Here is a 25573-nt window from a genome sequence, read left to right as displayed (position 1 = left end):
TACGTGAAGGAAAATTTTTGCACCCAAACTCATAGTCAGGACACCACAAAAAATTGTTTTTTTTGCCCACCCTAATAATAATTAGTTGCTTGTAAACATATAACACTAAGTTCCCTTGAAATTCGCAATACACTTTGCCTCTCTTGTGATTAATTGTTCTTTTCATTAACTTGTCACACTAAGACAGTTAGCATGTCGCATGACGTATGTCGCACTGTATTTCTTCTAAAAACTGTTTAATTTCGAGGCGAAAGCCGACGAGTTCCTTTTTTTGTAAGTGACTTAATTTGCGAGGCTGGAGCTATTTAGATTATTTCCTTTTTTCTTTCTTATAACAATTACACTTCTATTTATTCAATAGCGACGTAATTCCCTAAATTGAGAAAAATTTGCTCAGTTAAAGAAAAGCTTTACATGGAAAATATTTTTAAGAAGCGAGAGTCCTCTCAAGCCTTTCATAAGACCATGTATGCTTGTAAGAAGTAGGAATGGGCAAACTTTTGTTAAAATTACCCAAATCTTTTAAACGTTTATAAAACTCAAAATAAAAGAAAATAAGCAGCGAAAACTAGTTTATTGTTAGTCTTTTGTAAATATGAAAACCTAACAAATTGCCGATTGGGCATGGTTATAACTTTAGCCACTCCATTATACAAATATTTACCATTATTAAAGTTGGCAAACTTTTGGATTTTAGAAGCAAATAGAAACTATACCTTTCTGTAACCCTTACACTAAAAATCTAAAGCAAATATGGTATGTTCGATTTGCGATTATACAATAATGCACTTATGTTCCATTCACATGCAAATACTAAACCAGTTTCACAAGCAAACAAATAAATATTGAAAAAGATATAAATGTATATTATCATTGCTAGAACAATTTTCGCTACTATTTATGGTATAACGGAAATCGCCGATCCCTATAAACGCTTGGCATTTACAATTCAATAAGCAGGGTAGTATTGATATGGGCCACTCAGCGCCAAGAGTGACCAACATATGCCAACAATAAATATGCCTAGTATGTACTTACATAAATAACGGTTCATGGTATGCTAAAGTATCGACTTTCAATTTCTTTTTTTCCTTTCCTTTAAATGGAAAGTCAACTGAAAACCTCATGTGCTTGAATAGTAATTGTGAAAAGTTCAATTTAGGGTCGAAGTAATTCTCTCTTAATAACAAAGTATGTGGGCGTGTGCGTATATATGTGTGTGTGTGTGTGCTTACATAATCGCCCATAACATATTGTGTATCTAAGTCCTTACGCATACAATGTATGCCTAGGCTATCAAGATGGCACGACAGCAAATGAGTGGAAATATTATTCAATGGCTTGACATTTGCGTCAATTTGACGCACTTTGCTTCATTTCCTTTAATGCTGGTGTGGGTGGTCGGCTCCATGACGACAATATGGCGCCACAATCAATTTAGAAAACAAAAGAGCCTTATGAATATTTCTTCTCTTATTCTTTTGTACTTTAAAAATGAGCTCCCACAAATTGTACTTATGCACATACAAAGAATTTTGTGCGCAATGCGAAAGCAAAGCAGCGCCAGTGAAGTCAAAACGCTGCACAACAACACCAATATCACAAAAGCTTAGAACAGTTGTAGTAAACGACCTCACACAATCGAAGTTCGTGTAAACTAAATGATATTTAATAAAAAAAAGGCTGGTATAGAATAAAGTATCAGGCTTCGCCTCTGCTATTACCTTCTTTCATAGCAGCTGGTGACGATAGCAGAGCATATCAATAAAAATTTAAACAGATACTCGTACTTGGCATAAAATACCCGCAATACGCTTTTATATCGTGCCTTCTTTCACATTTTAGTTGGTTTGCAAAACTGCAAAATATTATTATGTGTCCCTATTCGCTTCTATCTAAAGCCAGTTGATCTGAGTGATTTGAGCCCAAATGCTTCACTTGTGATGGGCAGTGTGGGTCGGTCAATCAACTGTGCGGCATTTAAATAAAAGTAAGGAAGGTGCAAAAGATTATAGAAAAATATTTGTTCAAGTTTTCGTTGTAAGAGCTTAAAAGCAGGAGATAAGAAAATTAAAATTTGTTTAATGTCATTATGATAACTTGTACGCGTCGGCCCAAGCCGTCACTTACACTTGTAAATATAAGTACGTATATATACATATGTACTTGCGTTGAATATAGAAAATATAAAGGTTCTATAAATATTTTTCTTTCATTTGATTTTTTTTTTACCTTCGCTCTATAACCTCTATAATATTCCCCCCTCTTAAATACTTTCAGGCTTGCGTTGGGATAAAAAAATTCATCAATTTATAAATTTAAAATTGATTGCTACATATTCAGATGTGTGTTTATAAGCGCATATAAGCGAGTATATACGTACTACGTTAGCACACGTGCTTTGGACAATCATTTTGTGCATTTTACGTATAAGCAATGTAGTACAACGCTGTTGGGTGATTGAATTGCGAATTTTATGAGCTTAAGTCCAATGATTAATGACCATTTCGGGCAACAAGTCGACCTTTAGTGCGTGTAGCTAGCTTGGAATTAAGGAGAATTCAAGCCTACAGAGTTTTATGAGCTACAAATAGGATGTTGTGAAATCAATTATTTCAAATATTTTTTTTTTTTTATTATAAAATAAGAATATAAAAAAAATTTTTATCAGATGTATTTTGTCGGTAAGAAGGTATTTGCAGCGATTTAAACTTGAGTTAACCGTTTCAAAAATGTCAGTAAAAGTTTGAGTTTTATATGATACCGCTAATGGTCAGAGATCTATTTTTCTTAACGGCTCTTTCTAGTCTTAACTTAAAAAGTAACCCAAAATTAAAATAAAAGTGTAGGCATATGTATTTGGGGATTACGTATTAATATAAATTTTTATTTTAAAATTTTCTAGCACTCCATATTTCTATAACTTAATAAAAAATAGTATATACTTGTACGTATTCAGTTCCGAAACGAAAATTTCAGGTTACGTTTAACAAGTTTATAATACGCTAAAATTAATCACATTGTTTTGCACGTTCAAGAAGGTTATCGAATGACTTTTTTAAGTCATTTGTCGGTAAAGCGTTGAGGATGGCGGTTGTCGTCTTTTGGATGGCATCAACGTCAGCATAGCGGTTTCCTATCATGGCCAAATGTAGTTTTCCGAACAAATAAAAATCACAGGGTGCCATATCAGGCGAATAGGGTGAATGGTTGATGATATGAATGCAATTTTTGGTCAAAAAATCTGTCTGATTCTGAGGTCTTTTTCGTGTTGTTTCAAAGTGTGCGAGACAAATCGAGCACAAACCTTTCTGAGGCCCAAATTTTCTGTCAAAATACGATAAATCGACGCTGCGGATATTGATAATTCCGTTTCCATATATTTAAGCGATGATTTCGGCTCTGTTTTAATGAATTCACGCACAATTTCCGTGTTTTTTTTTATTCACAACATCTTTTGGCCGGCCCGAACGTTCGTCGTCTTCCAAGTCCCTCTTGAAAACGTTTAAACCACTCGTGATATCGCCATAAACTTGTTTCATCGTTTGATGATTACCAAGTTTAAAACAAAACTTAATGTTCGCTCTTTGTTCGATGCTCATTTTCCGACCGACACTACAAATGTAATGTCACATGTAGCGCGCTGTTATATAAATTTTATACGACAACACTGAAGAATACACAATTGAGGGATAACAATTTCAGACAGATGGTGCCACTAGAAGCCGCGTTGTTTAAAGAGTCCTAAAACTTTTGAATTGCACCTTGTATATAGTATATGGCCAACATTTTTATAGGTTAAAATAAAATAATTTGATATAGTATATCATTAGATCACTTTTATTAATATTCTAAAGACTACAATATAATTCATATTCTTTTCTGACATTTCAGGTATCTTGGATACGCAAAAAAGACTATCATCTACTGACAGTGGGACTGACTACCTACAGCAGTGATGAGCGATTCAGCGCCACACATTTGAAGCATTCCGAGGTAATACTCAGCGTTATGTGAGACTTGAACTCTAGACGGCAGCTTATTATGTTTATTATACACAAACATTTTGTTTTATAAAGTAGCCTATATAAGCTCATTATTGACCAAGTTTGTCACATATTATAAAATTACTTACAAAACACAAAAAAAAAAATTTTAAAATTATTGAAAAACTTCCCACACTTTAAAACTCAAAAAGTTTCCGTGTCTTGCATTTGAAAGTGCACCAATACTCACGCACAAACACACTCGCAGCAAAGTGTCCACTGCAACGGATGCAGTCGGTATACGTGCAACACTCGCTGCACGCGTGAATACGTGAGTGATGTGCCGTTGCGTCACGAGTGCAATGAATGTTGCATGCGCATGTGTGGTTAAAATAGCTGGCCGCAACGATGAAACGTGAGTGGCATAAAGTGTTGAGCGAACACGCCAGCTAACCCTCGAAGGGCTTAAAGAAAAATTGCGCAATAACAACAAGGCATCAGCGGCAATCAGGCAGCCAAATGCGATAAGCCGCATAAATATAACTCAGCGCAGCGGCGGCCGTGTGCGACAATTCGCAGCGCATTGACACTTTGTTGCCGAAATGCCAGCTAAATCCACAAAAAACAACAACAAATTTGCGGAATTGTAAAAAGTTTCGCGCAAATAATGCGAAGTGGTTGTGAAAGTGGAAAAGCGAAGGAAAAAAAAACCTAAATATTTTCGCGCGCAATATTGGTGTTCATAATCAATTTTATTTTGATTTTTCATTTTTCTTTAGTTTGCTGTACGTTACAAGTAAAATGCATTAGTTCATGCAAAAGTGCCAACTTTTAGCAAATACAAAAATCCACTGCCACTGATTGTGTTAGATTTATCTGCGAATGCTGTTCGAATAATATCCGACACTTTTTCACTGTTTCTATTTCCATTTCGGTTTCTGTTATTTTCCAATTCTTTGCCTCATTTCATGTCGTACGTAACACTGTGGACCTGATGGAAACTCGGCCACCCAACCAATTGCATTGCTGCTCACTAACGCGCGATTGTCCAATTCAATCGTGATGTGGCATGCCACAGGATTGGACGCTGCAAATAAAATTTGTGCAACTACGTGATGCGGGCGTCTATGAATGTCAAGTGTCAACCCATCCGCCCACATCAATATTTCTGCATTTGAATGTTGTCGGTGAGTATCGCCCGCTCAAATCTAACTAAGTATTTCTGTGTGTGTGTGTGTGTGTGTGTATGTTAGAGTGCGCTTGTAGCGTGTGTGTTCAAACTGATTGCATAAAATTTAACAGATTGACTGCTTTGGTGCTGCCACTACGTCGTACGAATATTTAGATTTCTTCGTAGCGAAAAGAAATGCCAAATAGAAAGATCACCAGCTTATTTTGTGTAGTTTATGCTACTTGTCTGGGGATTAAACCAAATAAATCTACGGAAGCAGTATTCGATGCAAAGTGGTTGCGAATGCTCTCACAACAACAGATATCAGTATAGTGTGCACAACAACCACAAGCTTAATAGAGTATATGTGTTGTGCAGTGCACTGCTGACCGTGGCGTATGATGAACATTTATCAGCAAGATTTACGGTTGTGCTAAAGTGGCGTATACTATATACATAGTTCGTGCTTTAGAAGCCAATTTAGTTTTAAAGAAAATTTATCAAAATTTAGTTTTAGCCAAAAAAGTGTTTTAGTATGCTCTTAATCTCACCTAAATACTTACAACAAATTTTTTTATTTCATATTTAACTTTCAAAAAGTAATATATTTTTAACTGCTTTTAATTTTTTGAAGGAATCAATAAATTAAAATTAGGCCCATATTTCTTCGTTAAACTAGCTTCTTTTCATATGACATGTATTAAAATTATATGATTTTTTGTAAAATATATTAAACTTTCTAACAATTAAAAAAAAATATATTCGTTTTCAGCTGGTCCATACAAATATTATATGTTATTATATAAACAGCTTAAGTGTCTAAAAAAATATGCGTTATTATTTTCTAGGCTTCTTAAAAACAAACTCAATAACTAGCGTGGTCTTCTGTGTGAGTTTTCCAACAAGTTAAGGGATTTGGTCGGTTTAAGATTTTCAAAAAATTAAATACAGCAACTTACAGCAAACTTTATGTTTGGGGCTCTAAAAGCATTACCGAGTTCGCAAAATGTATTAAAAAAATGTTTTCCTGCCCAATCAGTTTTTTGTTATTATATCCAAACTGTTTTTATCAACAGTTTACTGCTAATTTTTCCGTAAAAAATTTTACCTTTGCTTTAGTACCCGCTATTTTATATTAAAGTGTCTATATAAGTTTTTTGAACATCCCAATATGTGTTTAATAAAGCTTTCGTTCTCACTGACAAAAAAAAAAAAAAGTCATGCGAATTGCAGGGTTCTAGACTGGCCTAACCCTTTAAGGCCACATACGGTCAATCAAAGAAATATTAGTAATAAATTTAGTAAACAGGTGGCTATGGATCAGCTCAAATATTGAAAATAAATTTAGGAGGTTTGATATGGAAAACTATTTTATGATCTTGATTTAGTTTGAACTTTTAGGAAGTGTACTGTCTGTAGATAGTCTTTATGTTGTTGAATGATTAAACTGATTCAAATAGTAATTGTAATTTCTTTGTCATAGCAATTGTTTCTGATTCTAGCTAACCTCTTACGGACCTATGGGCGTATATATTCCAGATTATTTAATTGAAATCTTATCTTGAAGAGGTTTAAAAACACCTTCGATATATTATTATCATACCTTGCACAAAGTAGATTGGAGATTATTCACGATATCGCTCTTTCACAGCCCAAAATTACATGCTAAATAGTTATCAGATATTGTGCAGAATATCCCATTCAAGAGATCGATTCCTGACTATAAATACACTTCAGCTTCTGTTTTATTGGCTTTTCAAAGCTTTTGAATTTGAAGTAATCTGCTTAGATTTTTATTCAATAAAGCTACGAAACTAAAATGTTTTTTTGCATACGAAATTTAATACATTTTATGAAAACATCTTCAAGCCTTCCTAAATGACTGCTTAAATTCGAGAGTTATCATTTAAATAAATTTTAGTTCTTCAACTGAAGCATATTTCTCGAGATAGTCCACCACATTTAATATCTGCGCAAATGCGCATTCACTTTGTTATTTATGGAAATTAATTGCTAAACAAATGCAAAATTGTAACCGTACTAAAAATTCAAATATAATCAAAACATAATCACAAAATCATTAACTCATGTGCTCATGCACCCAACGTGCCACTGAGTGCACTAGAAAAATGAGCTCAAGGACGCGTCACTATCCTGCGTATGGCAACATGCAGCACTCGCAACGCCGCACACGATGCAAACATGCAGACACATGTTGATAATGTGTTTGTATGCATGTGTGAGTGTGAGTGTGAGCGCATGTGAGGCGCAAGAGCAATTTGTGGCCATGAGCGCACTAACAGGCAGTCATGTGATGGCGGGAGAACGAAATCAGCTCTTGCTGGGGTTAAGCGCACCCGCAACTGTGCACTTTTACAGGCATTTAAATTTGTATTTAAATTTGTAATCAATTTTATTGTATAAATTATGTGTATGTGTGAGCTCATTAAAGCATACATGTATTTCTCTGTCAAATTGCTGTTGTTGTTGAGATTCAAATTTATTGTTATTACGATATTATTTTGCGCATGGTTGCATTAGCAGCCCTAATGATTCAAACTAAATGCGAACTATAATTCTAATAAGCAGTGCGGCCTCGTAAATATAATTCATTGTCAAACAAACTCCACACACATACACAAAAACCTACAAACCAAACGCATGCACTAGCTTAAATACGCTGCGGGTGTTTTTGTTGCATTAATACAAGTACTTGTATGTGTGGATTTGTGTTAAATCTAATGAATATGCTATAACGCCACAAAGTATGCAGCATACACAACAATGGCGTATTTTAAGCAAATATAAAAACACCAACAAATGCAGAATGCAATCGGTTTGACATAGCCTGGACAGACATTAACATTTTATACGCTTGGCAATTAAAGTTGCGTTAATGAAGCGCACACAATGACGCTCACGTGACTCCTCCGTGTGCACAGGTTTGCATGCCTATACAGCAACACTGCTGCTCGATTCTATATTTCCCTCTGTTGTTTTATATAATTTGCAATTAAACTAACAACGTAGTTAGGTTGGCTGGCTCCCTAAACATCCATTGAAATTTTCAGCCAAAATGCGAAATAATTTTATGATATGCATCGGGTATATATTTATATATTTAAATTTATTCTACGTAACTGCACTTTTGTTGCGCTTTGGTAAATAATACTTTATGTAAAACAATGAACAATTTGCTTTTGAAAATTAAAGGGTTAAAATTGTAGCTAGGTAGGTGTACTACACTTATACATATACATAAATATTATACATGTTAATAATATAAAGCCCCTTTGTCTCTAATTATACACATGTATGTAGGCGCGAAGATTTATTTTTTACAGCTAGATATTGTGAAAAAAAAATTAGAATATGAATTTGTGTATTCTTTCCTAGAAATATATTTTATAAAGAGCAGCAATGTAAATAGTAAAAGATAATTAAACAAACATTTAAATTTATTATTTTTTTATATTGAAATTCCTGAAATCCTTATTAAAAATAATTTTTAAATTTCTAATCATAAGTACAAGATTGAAAAAATATATATTTTCTCACAAACATTGGATTAAAAAAAGACTTAACTTCGGCTAAACAGAAGCTATAATATCTTTCACAAATAAAAATAGTTCCATACAAGCACTTGATTCCGATCGTACAGTTTGTATTGCAGCTATTATGGTCTCCATGGTTCCGAAAAATAAGCAGCTTCTTAGCATATACGTTTTTTAGGGTCTCCGACGTTTATTCCTGGGTTTTACATACGTCGTGGTAAACTTAATACTATACAATTATAGAATTTCATTTAATGTTTAATATTTTCGCTTGATCTCGTAGCCGATCTTCAGGAGGACCTTAGCAAAAAAGTGTTTGCCGGTGAATGAGAACTTTCTGCTTAAAAACTACCGCAAATACAAAAACCAACCAATCTTTTTTAATAATGTAGACAAGTTTAGTTAATCATTGGTGGAGTTGTCAAAATTCTGATTTTTGACAAAATGACGGCTTTCCAAAAAAAAAACCAGTTATATTTTGTGCAAAAATCTACGATTCAGAGTGGCTTAAAAATCGAAGCCTTATTCCTTTGACCATTATCTGACAAATTTATACTACTTTTTTTATGTATTTATATTTATATAACTTATAATTTTGTATGAAAACTTCAAGTCATCGATCCAGCTGTTTCGGAGAAGTTTTCCTCACAATTTTTGAAAACGGACTTTCAACAAAATTACGTTTAAAGTTTTCGTGTTGTTAAAAATACAATTTCTTATCTCCGAAACTACTTGTGGGATCATTTTCAAGTTTTCGGAGAATTTTCTCAAATATATGTTATATACTTGTATTGTTATACAATATATACAAAACGAAATTGATTTACTGAAATTCACAAGTTGTTACCACCCCTTAAGCTATTTGAACACATGTGATCTCGAGTCAAGTAAAAATTATTAAAAGCGCTTTACGGTTATCTCTAATACCGAAATAAATCCTATTTCTCACTTCTGAATGTAGGTATCTGGTTCTTTCTTCACTTTGGGGAAATTTTCAAATTAACCTTTTTTGATTTTATTCTTAACCTTTTTTTCAAACTTCTTAAAGTCGAATAATAAGTAATAAAATCACAGCGGCATTTAAAACCAAACAAGCTCTAGATACTCCTGTGGTTATATGTATCTTCCGTCAGCTCAGTAATTGATTGTTTTTAAACGGATTCCCTTGATGTAAAAGATATTGCTTAATTTGATCGTCTGGCTTATATTGGATATTAGTAAGAGTAAAAACGAACGAAGACTATGCTCCTCACTCAGCTGGGACATTTGTCCTAAATCTGTATATATATTTTTTAATTTAAAGTTAGCCGTATAGCCTGTATCGGTTTTTCAATAAATATGAAATTCACCACCTTCAAACTTTTCATTTATAATACAATATTAACATGTTTTTGTTGAGATTCAGTTGGATATTTTCTGAAGTGGATTTTACATTTCTTACTATATTAAGTAAACAAAAGTTAATCCTAAAAAAGTTATTTTTTATGTTAAAAAAATGGAAAGAGAAATTGTTTTCACCGGAAATGTTCTACATTTCTAACCGTTCTCTTAGTTTGACAACACAGAAGCTTTTGAACTTTATCTCCATGAGAATTGATCCAGTTACATTGAAAATATGTACTGCTTTGACAGCTGGTTTGACAGCTATCTCTTTAGAAAGTTTAATACTATACAACTGAGCACTGCAACCTCCGGATATTTTGTTGACGACATGTTTGTGTTTTAGTTAAATTACTATTTTAATTAGAGAAATATTAATATTTATTGAAAACACAAAAGTTATCAACATTTTTAGTCGAAAATGACAGGATCAAAAGTCATTTATTGCGCTCAATGAAATCAAATATTGGCTTGAGGGGGAAATACAATTAAAACAAAAACAGCACTTGTGTATTGACAGCAACAAATAACTAAGCAGCAAAAATAAATAAAGTTTTTGGTATAAATGAATTGGCAACTTAGCTAAGCGGATTACGACTACACGCGGCCATGAATATCTAAATCCTCATGTTTTGTGCGGCATAGTAACGGGAAGTGATGATATTTAATTAATGGTGTTATAGCAATATTTCACGGTGCGCGGTAGTGGCAGCACTCAACGCAAAGTCAATTTCACTATTTTAAGCTGTCGCTAACGAAATGACATTAGCGAAAGGCATAAGCTAGTCAAATAAATATGTATATATACTATAGGCATTTATATATAAATGTACATATGCATACATGTATAAATAGCTAACCAACACTAATTTGCGCCAAACCAATTTTCATTTAAATTTTCCGCCTCTCATAACACGCCGTTGCAATTTTCAATGATGCTGCCTGCTGGTACAACAACCAAATGCTACAACAATCAACATTTCAATTGCAACAATAATCAACAAATTCAACACGACTGAATTGCCCGACGGCAATTTGCTTGAAATTTGCAATTAACTTTTGGCCATATTTTCAATTCTAATGCTATACTACGCATTCAATTCGCTTAGAAGCGCGCGCTGAAATATCTGGACCGCCAATACGCTATCTGACACCGGGCTCTACGCTGCGTCTGCAATGTCGCGTCGTGCAGAATACGGAGGCGTCTGAGTTCATATTCTGGTATCATGACAACCGCATGATCAACTATGACAGTGATCGAGGCATAAATGTTTCGACGGAGCCAGGTGAGTTTTGAACGAAATTCAAATTATGTTAATAAGTATAAGCAGTCAGTTATAAATTTATATAAAATATAACATATTTTCATTAAGTGCCGCAATATTTGATAAAATTTTGATTTAAACACCGTTTTTCTCTTGAATGAGCAAAATAATAAAAATTTTATGAAATTTTCGTTTATGAAGATCTTCACCATTTTTGGCATACGCTTTGAGCTTGCTCTTCGACAGTGGAAATGACTTGCAAGCTGACTCCGAACGACTGATTATTTTAATAAAATTCATGTTTGTGGCATAAACACATTCGGCAGCTTACTAGTTTTTGCCAAGTAACGACTAATATTGAAAGAAAGTAATTTTTGTATGTTAGTCCTAAGTGGAAACGAACCTAGGTACTAGTGGTGGTAGAATGCAGCTCTCTTATCACTTTCAAATAGCGTTTGCCATCCCATACTTCTATTGACAGACAGAAATTTTAATTTTTATTTATCGTTTATAAAACGTCCTAACCAAGCAGAAAGAACTAAATCATTAATTAAATTAAAATATAATTGCTTTTGTATAATTGAAGCATCAGTATTTGAAAAATATAAATTTATTTGAAATTAGTTTTTAATAGTGCTTTAAAAAAAAAATTATATAGATATTATTGGCAAATAAGTATCACTAAATTTTATTATTAACACAAATATAATGCAGTCGTGGGTACACACACAACTATAGCTGTAACTACGCAGCGGTATAAAGAGCTAATTACAGACTACTTGAAAACTAGTGCACAACTACTTGCCAACAATAGTACTTAGGGTGCAACTAGTTAGCCAAGTAATTATCACTAACTATTAGTTTTTAAGCGCTAATGTCAGAAGTGATTCAATTGCCAGATGACAAAAATATACTGGTCTTAAATTAATTCATATTAAATAGATAAGCATTTTAGTTCAAACCATATATTCAGCAAAAATTATAATTTTAATATTGAAGAATTTTTTTGACTTTTCTATTAAAAAATATGATTTCATTTAAAAAGTATTGATTCTACGAAGTCTCTTTATTCCTCAACTCTTCAAAAAATTGGTACAAATCTAATGCTTTTCGCCCTAGTTCGTTACTAGTCAGCAAATTATTATTTTAAACCGTTATATCTCCTTACCAGTGTGAAACTTCAAGGCACTGTAGATATCTGCACACTCGCACAAATATATTCGCCTTGAGTGCTGCAACAAATATGTTTGCCTTCATTTCCGTGCGCAAACAAAAGCGACACTTTACGAGTATTTTATATACAGTTTCACATATTTGCGCTATAAAGTGCATTTTCTCACATCGAGTGCGCCACCGAGTTGAAATTCAATATTTTATATGCCATGAGTATCATCAATTTGCATATATGTACACGCCACTGCGAGTATTCGGATAAGCAGCAATACTTGCCAATAGCGTCAATCAACTCGCACTTCCGCTTGTCTTCGACGCATTTGCATAACATTTGCAAACAGTTTTGTGCATAAGCTGGTAGTACACACAATACTCATACTAGGGTGGGGCGATATGCGTTCTAGAAACGTGTACAAACTGTATTCAAATCAGTTAAATCAATTTAAACGGTTGTTTATTTTATGTAGTCACTCAGAAGTTTGGTAATTTTTTGGACACGAACTCGGATCATCGCTTCAATGGTGATTTATTTCCTTAGTAAAATGTTAAGTGTTTTTTTGCATGTATACTATTATTTAAAAATTAGTGTAATAAAATATTAAAAAAAATGTTTAAACAAAAATTATTATCGTAACACATTCTTTCTTCATATTCCACAGATTTCCAATCATCGGAGTTAACAATACAACGCACACGCCGTGAACACTCCGGCAATTTTACCTGCGTGGCCAGTAATACACAACCTGCAAGTGTGTTGGTACATATTTTCAAAGGTGAGTATATACATATATATTTTTTGCAATGAAACCAAAAACCTTTGCAAGTAAAGCCCAACATTCAACACCATTTGCGATATATAAATTAGATATAACACTTCTACAACGTTTAACCATCCATGCCTACTTAATTCGAGACATTTACAAGTAATACCCCTTGAACATGAGTTCCTGAGTACCGTCAGCGTCATAGCTAATTCCCGAAAGTCCCACTTGCGATTATCTTGAACTACTGACCCATCTCATTAATAAAAGTTGAGGTCTTTCGCTGAAAAAAGGTTTTGGGTTCTACTACACCATAGCCAATCCCATTATGCTTTATGTGGTCTTTGTGTGATGCATAGCGCTAGAACATACTACACTTGCTAGGAAGCTAAAGAGTTTTCAACGAGTGACGCTTATCAGCATGTGCGATACACTAAAATCCATACCATACATCTTCCATAGATCTAGCCAGAAAGTATACTGCCGCGGAAGTTGCTACCAGACACATATAATATAATCTGGGTTTCTAAATAAAAAACTGCAGCCTCTTTCAGAGAAGTGACTTTATCACAATCACACTATCGAGTCTAAAAAATATTCTTAAATAGAACCAACGCCTGCTTTAAGACATGTACTTCTTGACAAGTACTCTTAATTAAAAAATAGTAGAAAAAGCACGCGTGTTTCTGTCACGTGCCATTACAATTGCCAGACGAGAGCGAAATTGCATTACATAGTCAAACTCAATTGCGCCAACAACAAGCAGCAACAAGTCTCCACTAAATAGCTCGACTTGTGTTGCCAATAAATTAAACAGCTTCTCAACAAATGTCATTGATGCGCCGACTGCACTTGTGGCGATAATTGCAAACGACATGAGTGTCTATGCGCCAGCAAAGAAATTTCTCAAGTGGCCAAAAAGCGCACACACATGCACATGTGTATATATGTGTGTATATAAGAGTTCGTATATGTGTTTACAACGGCTGAAGGTACGTGACGCAGCAGAAGGTAAACATAAAAGAATTGTGTGAAAAGAAAACTGAAGAAATATACGCACGCATACTTTTCCCCTAGTGGGAGTGATAGTTTTTTATGTGTGCAAAAATTAATTCAACCAAAAAGCAGCAAAAATAATACCAGCTATATAAGTATATAACTTTATCTACGTCTGGAATTCAGTAAAAATTATGAAATATTTTTATACACAATATTTTTGTATATATATATTTTATTTATATTAAAGGTTACTATTCATATTAAGGAAAAAGTCGAAACTAAAGTTATAAGCCTTGTTGCTTGTAACAAGAAGAAATTTATTTGTAAATACTCAGAAAATATAATATATATATGAAATACTAAGTATTAGGGTGTCCGTTATTTACGAAATTGATAATTTTTACGAGACGCCCCCTAAACTTTTAGTTTTCCATCTCAAAAAAAATATAAGACCATCATAAGCCCTGCTTAAAATTTTAAGTATATATCTAAAGTAACTTAGTGAGTATATAGAAAAGTTTAAAAAAAAAAATTTTGTAGCGAGTTATTCTCTTTTTCACAGAATACTAATTATACAATTAGAAAATACCATCACTGCAGCAGTGCTTTACCGTGTTGAAAGCACAAAATAAAAATAAAAATAAAAAGGAATATTAATATATGATATTAGGTATTGCTTATACAATTAAATAACAGTCGTATTCGAAATACAAATTTAAAATAATAGCAGACTTGGAAATAAAAAAGATCGAATCTAGCTTAAAAACAAAAAATTGAACGATAACTTCGGTTGCAACATTGCTATAAGAACCCTCAAAAATAAACATTCCTCACAAGCACCTAATTCCGATCGTTCACTTTGTTTGGCAGCTATATGCGGAGATTGCACCATTGCCTTTGGACAATCCTCTTGGAGATATTCCGTCAAATGAAACAATTTTCCATACAAGCAAATTAAATCGGTATCATAAAGATGGAGCGGCTAACTTGCATATATACATATAGGTAGACGGACAGACGAATATGGCTAAATCGACTCAGCTCGTCATGTTAATATATACAACTTATAGGGTCTTCGACGTTTCTTTCTGGCTGTTAAAAACTTTCTGGCAAAGTTAATGTACCCTGTTCAGCGTATAATGATACGAGTTTTGGCCCGCACAAATTACATTTTTCATACAATCGAAAGACTCAAGTTACAAGCGCAACCAATTTGAAAAATGTGAATGAGAAAAAAGCGCTTAAAGATAAACTTGTGGAGTTGATTGAAAAAATATAAAATAATATAAATAAATATTAATTTAAAATTTTGGTAAATATAGGTTTTACGAAATTGCCCATTAAATGCGCTTCTTAATTAACAACTATCAAATATGAAAATTTTTAAATTCATGGCATTTATTGAAATATATATTATTTATCTATCTATCTATCATCTATTATAACAAAATCCACTGTATTTGACCAATTCACCATTACCATTAAATTTTTGCACAACCTCCATTACTCTTCCACCATAATCTAATATAACTACGCGTACGCGGATTAATTGAATTAAGCCATTTCATTGAACAAACTCTGACTGACAATATTGTCAAAGCTCAATCAATCAGTTTCAAGTTTATTTGGAAAATTCTGTCAATGACAATCGAAAACCTGCAATGGAAAAAAAACGCGCCAATTAGTTTCTGCGAATTCCAAATGAAGCTGTATTAATATGCTAAATATTTGCTGCTGGTTATAAACAAATATTTAATACGACTATAGATGACATTCTCGAAATATTATTGAAAATTTAATTTGCGCTGATGCCTAAAAATCGATATATTAAGCAGTTTTGTGAAAATGCCTCTTAGATTTCAATGCAATTAGTTATATACATTTTTGTGAGCTGCATATAAAGCGTGTATTCATAGATAGAACATTTCTTAGAGTTTAGCTGTCAAACCAGCTATCAAAGTGTCATGCCATGTGTGGGGCAATTCTGTACAGTACACTTCATAAACACTTCGAAACGCCATAAAAGGAAAATTAACCCAAGGCATTTTATAAGTCGCTTGCTGTGTGTGACTTTACACTGTTAGATGTAAGAAGAGTAAAAGTGGAAGACATTTCCTCTTCGAAATTTGACCGACCGCATCATTAACTTTGTGTCTTAAGCTTAGTGCAAACATTGAATAATATAAAACTTTTCAATCAAGAAATAAATTGTCTGTACTTTCTTTGAAATAAATCTGTGCCTCATGTTGTAATAGTCATCGGTTTACAGACAACATACTTAATGGGTATGTGGAAACTATACAAGAACTAAGAAATGCCAGAATGAAGTCAAACATGTATGGCCAAGCTGTCTCGAAGACAAAGGGCACAGCTCTAATGCAACACATGATGGCAGGACGCGCACTAATGAATTTTGCATATAAATTTCCAGCCATTAGGCAGAGCCTTAGGCATATTTGGGAGGCGCTCTAGTCTACATATGTGCTTATGTGTTTGTGTAGCAGTGTTTTTAAAATAAGTAGGATAATAGAGGACCCTACAAAGGCAATAACAAGGCGATGGTCCCTCTCAGATATTCCAAACAGCTAGTTTGGCCGTTACCCATGCGACAAGCTGCTTTATTTGACTTATGTTATTAATGTAGATTGGCGAGTGGCAATTGACTCATTCGAGGCAATTTGGTTAGTGCTTTATTATGTGGTGCGTACCGCTGTAAAGCGCCTTGCTAAACAGAATACGGCGCTCGAGGAGCTCAATTGGCGATGATTATTGAAGTGAACATGTACTAATTTTGTTAAGTCTAAGTGGAAGACGATTATTGCTTTTAATAGTAAATTTAACCTTAGTATTTGTGGCTCAAAGCGTAGATTTATAGCTATGAAGTTCAGTGTACTTTATGTATTTTTCTTTTTTTTTAAGTGAATGACCTAAGTAACACTTCCAAAGAAGTCAACAGAGGTGTAAATTTTGTCATAGCAAATTAACTTACAGCAAATAAAGTGTGGTTGAAAGTTTTGGAAAAGTTTAAAGACGTTGTACTCACTAAAGGTTGAGTTATTGTATTTATTATGAAATATATTTAATTTTGAAAGCGAAGAAAATATGTAATGGACGTCTTCAACGGAATTAGAGACTCGCTCAGTCTGCTTATACCAATAATATAATATTATATATCTATAGAAGCATGATTCTTATTTACTGCAATCAGTATCATTTTAATTATTACAACATTACAAACACTCTTGAAATTTTGATATAATTTTAAGTTTTGATACAAGTCATTTAATTTACTTTCAATAGCTTCAGATATTCCTGCTTTCGTAGCAATTATACTGACTCTCTTTAGAGCTCTCCTAATCAGTACTAGTCCTTGGATAATTACCATTTATACTGCCACAACTTCTAGTATGGAAGTTGGGTTTTAATAAATGCTACCTGAATTCCTCTCGGTAGTTTAACTCAGAGGACATCCTCATTGAGAACAGATTAAGAAAAATATTGTTCACTGACTCCCTGTCAAATATGACCGGAATTTTCTTTTAACCACCGCGTCTGATGTGAATTGTGTGAGATCTGATATCGTTTTAAGAACAATTTCTTTATGTGCTTCAAGAAAACCCTATACCCGCAGCCATTCCTTGGAAAGCGTGCCAGTAGATATAGCTAATATGGTATATATTTAAATCCTTAAGATTATTCCGTCAACTACAATACATTGAACTACATTCTATTGGATCCGGTGATCTTATTCTTCTCAAAAAGCTGCTAATTTTTCGAAACTGCTGATATCGGTCTACTATACGATATATCTGTCATCTAAGCTGATAGATTCAAATCAAGTTTTTGTTTGTAAATATTTTTCTTTTGACGAGTTATCTTCCTAAACTAGTTATAGTAACATTGAATATATCAAACAACATGGCAAAAAGAACTAACAAAATGTTGAGTTGCAAATAGACATGCACTTGTGGAGGGTACTGTAGTTTCGGTGTAGCCAAAGTTAAAGTTTCTTCTTCTTTTGCTCAAACATGCTGCTTCAGTATTGGCCAAAGAGGTCTGAAGTGCCTTGTGTCATTTACCTTGCAACTACTCTATAGTGAAAGTATGTTTAAGACTTGCGCAAGAAATCGCTAAAAATATATTTTACAACCTAAATCGGATGTTTTACTGCCTTTACGCAACAAGCACAACCAGTTCGCTAAAAGTCATTGTCTTATAGCCATATTAAATTACATTTAGTTTCCGCAGAGCCGCAGAGCGGAGGTGAATTTGTTATAAAATCTTGTCTCGTAAATTTCGCTGCCATTAATATCGTATCACGTATGTAAAGTGTGCTCGTGTATGCATATATATTTACAGTTGTTTACTTACAAGCACATTGGCATATATTTTGAGTAACTTACGCATATCTGTGTGGCATAAAATGTGGCGACATAAAACGTTCAACATAAAAAACAATACTAAAATATTAAATGTTGCACGTTGTTTGCGGTTGTGGCAAAGCGGCCAGCGCATCGGTTGTTGAAAGGGCTAACATGTCAGCAACGGTGGTTGTAGATATTTAGGAGCATTGAATTTTTTCCGTAGTTTGTAAATGCGCTTATTGTAAGGCTGTTGCTGCCGCGTTGGCCCGCTGCGGTCGTTGATGTTTGTTACGGCAATTGCTTGCCACATGGTCGTAGCACCAGCATCATTTAGCGCGCATTCTTTGCGCAAGTAATAAAAGTTATTTATGAAAATTGCAAAACCATGAACTGCGCTAACGCCATGCCACGTGACGCAAATAACTAAGCCTACGGCAACCATAACGCACTAACTGAAAAACTTACAATAAGCAGTTATGTCTACTTGTGTGTGTAGTTGTGTTGCGTGTTGAGTGCAAATGCAAATGCTCGGCAACACAACATTGTCTGTCTGCGTCCGGTTTGCTGTATGTCGCACCAGCCACCGCAGTCAGTCAGTCAGTCAGTCAGTCAGTCATTTGCCTGTGAAATAAACGCACACCAATACTTGCAGCACATACACACAAACACATATATAGCTGTGTTTAAAGCGTTGACGAAGTAATATTTTAAATAGCTTTAACAAGGAACACCGGAACATTTTAATATATTCGCCAAGTGTTTCACAATAATTTTCATATATATACATATTTTCATAAATATTATATTTTCGAATGCTCTCAACCTTTTTAACTTTGAAACTGACGTGTGTCTTATAAAAAATATGGAAAGCTAATTTGGCTCTAAGAGCTACTACGAGTATAATACAAAATTTTTGAAGTCCACTGAAACCTCCTAATAGCTCTCAGATATAGAACATAAGATTATCCGTCTCTCCAGTTGACTTTATACAGTTATGTATAATATAATATATTGTTCAGTATTTGAGTTATCTGATTTAAAGAGTCATATCGATTTGGTAATTTCAAAAATCGATTTGTTTGCACATATATCATAATAATAATGTAATTTATTAATCGACATTATTTGCCGGATCAACTCCAAGTTTTCGGCGAATATTTTCAAATATATTTAAATGCGATATATGTGCAAAAAAATAGATTTTTGAAATTCTCAAATCGATATAACTCTTAATGTAATCGGCTACCAAAATTTAAAATGTTGTGCTGTTAACTGTTGACTTGTAATTTTCACTTGACCTCCTTAGTTATATTTTGTCAGGTAATAAACGAAGAAATAAGATTTTCTAAAATAGTTTCAGATTTTAAAGCCAATTTGAAGTATATGTATTTTAAAAAACCCTTTTTTTTTGGGATGCCGACATTTTGTCTAAATTCAAAAAATGTATCAGTTCCTCGATTATTGTTAGTAGCCATCTCTTTAATAGTAAACTTTTTTGGTCTTTGAATTTGCGGCAAGTTTCAGGTAGAAAGATTTTAATCACCGCCAGAGACCGTTTTTCTCAAGGGAAGCCAAAATTTTGCAAAGTGCATCGCCGATTATTAAAATAAATTCTGTAACCCTGTTTAAATTCGTGTGAATATTCGTACGTAAAAATATACAAGTATTGTTTAGTATTGTACAGTTCTCTAGGAAATATTATTTTATGCGTTTATATATTCCCCCAGCACTTACTTGATGAACATACTAAATTCGCATTTGAAGTGGATATTATATGTATCAAGTAAGTATTTTAAGACAATAAATGTAAGATATAAAATAATTTTCACAATTTTACCTAATCTTGAATGGTAAATCTATGGCATAAGCAAACCTTTTTATAAGAGATTTTGTCTAAAGCTTACACAAGTTTTTTGCAGTTTTTTTTTGTAATCTTTTTAATAACATTTGGTTTGTAGCAGAAGTTGCTCTCACCTTCAATAATAAATGTACACAGCTTTAGCGCTATACTTAGCTGTATGTGAGTTTACAGCTGAGTCGCCATTTCTCCAATATTTTTTGATAAATGGTACGTAATAATGTTGCGCATACGCCATGTCGTACTAGTCATATGTCTCTGTATATCCTAAACAATGATTGATTTATTGAGAGTAAATACTTAGAAATGTAAGTTTGTGTGGTTGCTTTGATAAATATTATCTCTCAATGACAATGTTGCCATATTTATCACAATAATAAATTGAATCGTGGGATTATTGAATAAAGATGCAGAACAGCTATAAAAGTATATACAAAAATCTTTGAGAAGTGTTTATCAACTACTCTTTGTATTTGCAGCAAGTCCTTTAGAGGTAAAGAAAATAGTGAGCGCACAGGTTACACTACTGCTTGAAAAATAAGCGAACGTCGCTGGCGAAGTAATGCGTTGTCTCGTTATAAAATAATAATAATAATTCCAGCACTTAATAAATGGGATAAGCCAACACGAAATAAAGTAACGCTTTTTATTCATTAGGAGTTAAATGAGCTGCCGTTTAACACTTCGTTCACAATAATCAAAAACTCTGTTTAAATTTATTCGCTAAGTTTTCAAATACCAACTAATTGCTGTAATCAATGTAATTATTTCAAAAATAAGCCAACACTAAATATTTTTCGTAACGCTACACCAATAAAAACAAAATTTATAATCTAGTTGTAATTCTCTACATTGGCCAGCCACTCTAATATTAAGCGACTACTAATCTGATTTGCTTTGTTACTAAACAAAATTCAGATTTTAATACCGCTTTATGTTATGTTTTGTATCAACAGGTGATAATCCAGCAGCGATGTATCACGGACATGTGGGCGGATCGACTAAATCATATCAAACGCATTTGCATGGCATTACGGCCATAATAGCCATGGCTTACCGAATAATACAGACATATGTGCATGTTAACCTGGCATAATTACGCTGACGAGCAGCAACAACAAAAAAAGGCCACAAAAACAACAAAGGAGAGCAACACACAGCCGTTGAAGAGCGAAGCAGTATTTTGGTGCACGAAAACATTTCGAAGCTGCTGCACATAAATTACACGTATTTACTAACAAAAACACAGAAACATGCAACATACATAAGTATACACATAAATACATACATACTATACATAGATATTTATATGGATAGGTATTTAAGTTGGATAAAACATATAATAAGGCATAATGTAAGCGCATATAATGTTAGTTGGTCATGAGTTCACGAGCGCTGGGGCGTTTGGCTGCTTACGTAAGCGCAAAGCGATTTATGTGTGTGCATGTGGGGGCATTTGCATATGGAATAGTGTGGCTGTGTGCGATAAATGTAAGCATAGAAAGTCGTATAGTAAAAAAATTGATATGAAGTAGATGATTACGCGCTAGGTTGCATGAGAACTGAATATATTTAAAAGCGAGCATACGTATACATATGTATAATGTATATTTTGTATGCACATATGTATGTGTATATATATATATATATACATTATACATAAAATAATCGGCAGTGTCGGTATAGAATATGTGAGCGTAAAAAATTTTGAGTGCAAATTTTTGAAGACAAAAGTGGTGGAAAACCAAAATTACTGTATGTTTCTGTGTGTGTGTGAAGTCTGTGCTTTTCTAAAAATTATGGTTAGAGAAAAATTTAAAAGTAAACTTAGCAAAAAAAAAAAAAATTTTTTTTTGTTTACATACTATAAGCCAGCTTAGAATTATTTTTTCAATAAAATTAAAAATTTTTTAAATTAATAATTTTTAGCTAAATTCAATATTTTTGTAATTTTTCTTTTATTTTGTATATCATTTATACAATGACAACAACTTTGGAAAGCCTTAGATTTTGTAAATGTTTATTGTATATATCTATGAATATAAAAATACATAAAATAAAGTAAAATATTTTTATTAAAAAATATGTCGAAATCCTTTAGCTAATTACGTCTTCAAAACATATGTGTATATATAACAATAATAATCAAAAAAAAAAAACAAAATAAATCAAAAAGCAAAAAACTCAAAACTTTTTAACATCAAGTTAAGCTCTCTAGATAATAAATATTTATATTATTTAATAATATAATATGCAGTTTATAGTTAATGTTAAGAAAATGTGCTAAATATGCAAATAAAATTAATAAAAATTGTATTTAGAATACAAATAGGCAAAAGAAAAATTTTATAAACAAACAATGCAGTTAATGACAGCTAAAAGTATAACACTTAATAAAATAAAATACAAACAAAACTATATTACTCTTGCCACATGTGAGAGTACAATTGTAATTGTATTGTATATTATAATATTATGTCTAAATTTTTAAATTTTACTGTAAATATTACACGCTTAATTAAGATAAAGTAATTCTTAAAATTTTTTTATAGATAATTTTATTAATAATTATAAATTAATAATTAACGTTAATTTAATATAAAATAATTTCATAAAAATTTTTATTTAAAAAAATATTTGTTTTTTCCTCACACAGTTTTTTTCCCCCTTCTGCAAAATTTGCACTGAATGGGGTATGTTATAAATAATTTTCTAAATAACTAAAAATCATTTTTTAAGTCCCTACAATTTAATAACACAAAAGTTTTTTAAATCAATTCAATTATAATTTTATAGATAGTATTATATTTATTATAAATAATATATTTTTATCGCTAAATATACATAAGTTAATTACATCAAATTTTACATAATAAAACAGCGAATTTTGGTTTTACTTAGAAAAAAATATTTTCGCTTTCGAACTGTAATAAAAGCTGCATAAATAAATAAAAAAAATTGGATCGCTTAATATATATAATTAAGCTACATAAAACTTTATTAAATAAAATATTTAGTTTTCATTATCTTCAAATTTTTTTTTTTTTCGTTTTTGTAAAATTTGCACCGAATTGCAATAAAAATGTTATATATAATTTTTTGTATAAATATGAATAACAATTCTGCTCCAAATACCTACAATATTATCATGCAAAAATTTTTGACATAAAAACAAATTTTAATTTTGGTTTTTCTTCAACAAAAATATTTATGCTTCCGAATTTCAAAAAATATTTTTTAAATTATATTATATTTATTATAAATCATTTTTTTTATCTCCAAATGAATTTAAGTTAATTACATTAATCTTCAGTTAACAGAAAAGTGAATTTTAAACAAATTTTTCGCTTTTTAATAATAATAAAAATAAATAAAAACAATTTTATCGCTTAATATATAAAATTAAATTACATAAAATATTACTAAATAAAAACACATATTTCAGTTTTCGTTTTCTTCAAACAGTTTTTTTTTTTACAAACAGTTTTAAATTTGCACCAAATTCAAATGATAATTTAAATTAAAAAACTCATGCTTTATTATTTAAACAAAACCATTCTTCATTAAAAAATAAAAAATTTATATATATAAAAGCTAGTAATAAACTTCATCTATAACTACTATATATGATTTAAAACTAATGCTTAGAAGCAAAAATTGTACATAAAAATAAACTTACTAAGTAAATATGTAAGAGCCGATTGTTGGCATTAGAAAAGTGTGCAACTGAAGCACTATAACATTTGTGTAGTTAAAATTTCCAAGTAAATAACATAAAAGTCAAATGAAATGTGTAAAAAGTAAAATTAAGGAAATAAATAAAAAAAAATTGTAATTTCAAAAAAAAACCTGAAAATTTTTTTTTGGAGCACCATAGGTAAAAGTAAAATTAATAAAAACCAAGTTATATGGAAATTTGCAACATTTCCAGCATTAAATTTCCAACTCTTCAAGTTGCCACTTAAATAATGCATGTGCAGCCACTTAACCGAATTTCTGTTGCGCCCAACAGAATTCGTCCGTTTTTTACTTCTTCGCTTCGCTTTTTCATTATAATCGTTAAGCTTCCCTAATTCTAATAGTTATGCCACTCAAACTTTAATGCCATCTAATTGCAATATTATACTCTTTTCTTCATTTTCGCAATGTCATTAGTCGTCTGACGAAATCCCCTGCACGTGCAGTTATTGCGTCGAAAGCAGTAAGGGAAATTGCCGCAATATGTTGCAAGCACTTAAAGGCTTATTGAAACTTAATCTGCTCGAGTATCGGCGCGAAGTTTACGCACTCGAATGTGTGTACACACTTATGCTAATGATGGCTAGTAATTCTAGCAAAAGTGTAAGTAAGAGCGGATGCACACTTTTAGGTGAAAAATTTAACTTTTGAGGGTTAAGTTATAGAGGAATGTCATTAAGTATTTTGTTAAACTGTTGTTGTTGTTGCAGTGGTTATCCAGACGCTGTTTCGGTAGCATGGTGTAAGGGAACGAACCATAAAGAGGGAGGTGTTAGATCCGTTGGTTTCATAAGGCATGCAAAGGCGTGGTTAAAGTCGTGAAGGAAATATATTTGGTATATCGGGGCCGGTTCTGTATAACTATGAGTTTAACCTGCTACAATACCCAGATTGAAGTTGCGCAAGGATCACTTTAGATTCGGTAAGTTGAGCTATATCATCGTTGTAGTCATGAAATTATGCTTCTAGGAAGTTTAACGCTAGTAGAATTGTCCTCTCAAAGGTAGGTTTTTGTTTTAGCCCACGAGTTGTCTTGACATTTATGACGCTAAGTGCTGTGGTGGTGCTGTGCACTTAATAGAAACCATAGTGATAGCCAGGTAGGCTCAGATAATGCATAAAAAACGGCAGTAACAAGGCCGCGAATGTCCTCACTACTGCGGAAAGGAGAGTTATTGGACGATACGACTCTTCTTTGTTAGCGAGTTATCCAGGCTTTAGTAGTGGGATCACTCATCAGACATCGATCATATGAAGAGTGGTCAATCACAGATTGAAGCACTTGGTTGAATATTTAACTATTTCTTTCCGTCCATTCAATTAG

General features: G+C 32.5%; 1 protein-coding gene across 2 annotated transcripts in view; it reads left to right on the top strand.

Annotated features, from left to right (window-relative positions):
- The window catches only part of dpr13 (defective proboscis extension response 13), a 133220-nt gene extending 110818 nt beyond the window's left edge, over positions 1–22402 (top strand). Inside the window, exons 3-7 of one of the 2 annotated variants that reach the window (XM_036370049.2) lie at positions 3895–3996; positions 5065–5173; positions 11204–11377; positions 13189–13302; positions 21468–22402. In XM_036370049.2, coding sequence (XP_036225942.1) covers positions 3895–3996; positions 5065–5173; positions 11204–11377; positions 13189–13302; positions 21468–21607 — 639 coding nt within the window. In that variant the 3' untranslated portion in view covers positions 21608–22402. Of the gene's footprint in view, positions 1–3894; positions 3997–5064; positions 5174–11200; positions 11378–13188; positions 13303–21467 lie in introns of both variants that reach the window. The other variant, XM_014247327.3, reaches the window with a different exon arrangement.
- The last annotated feature ends 3171 nt before the right edge of the window (positions 22403–25573 follow it).

This window comes from Bactrocera oleae, chromosome 4 (genome assembly GCF_042242935.1).
Source record: "Bactrocera oleae isolate idBacOlea1 chromosome 4, idBacOlea1, whole genome shotgun sequence".
Classification (NCBI taxonomy): domain Eukaryota; kingdom Metazoa; phylum Arthropoda; class Insecta; order Diptera; family Tephritidae; genus Bactrocera; species Bactrocera oleae.
The sequence above is the reverse complement of the archived record's forward strand: the minus strand, read 5'-3'. Positions and strand labels throughout refer to the sequence as shown.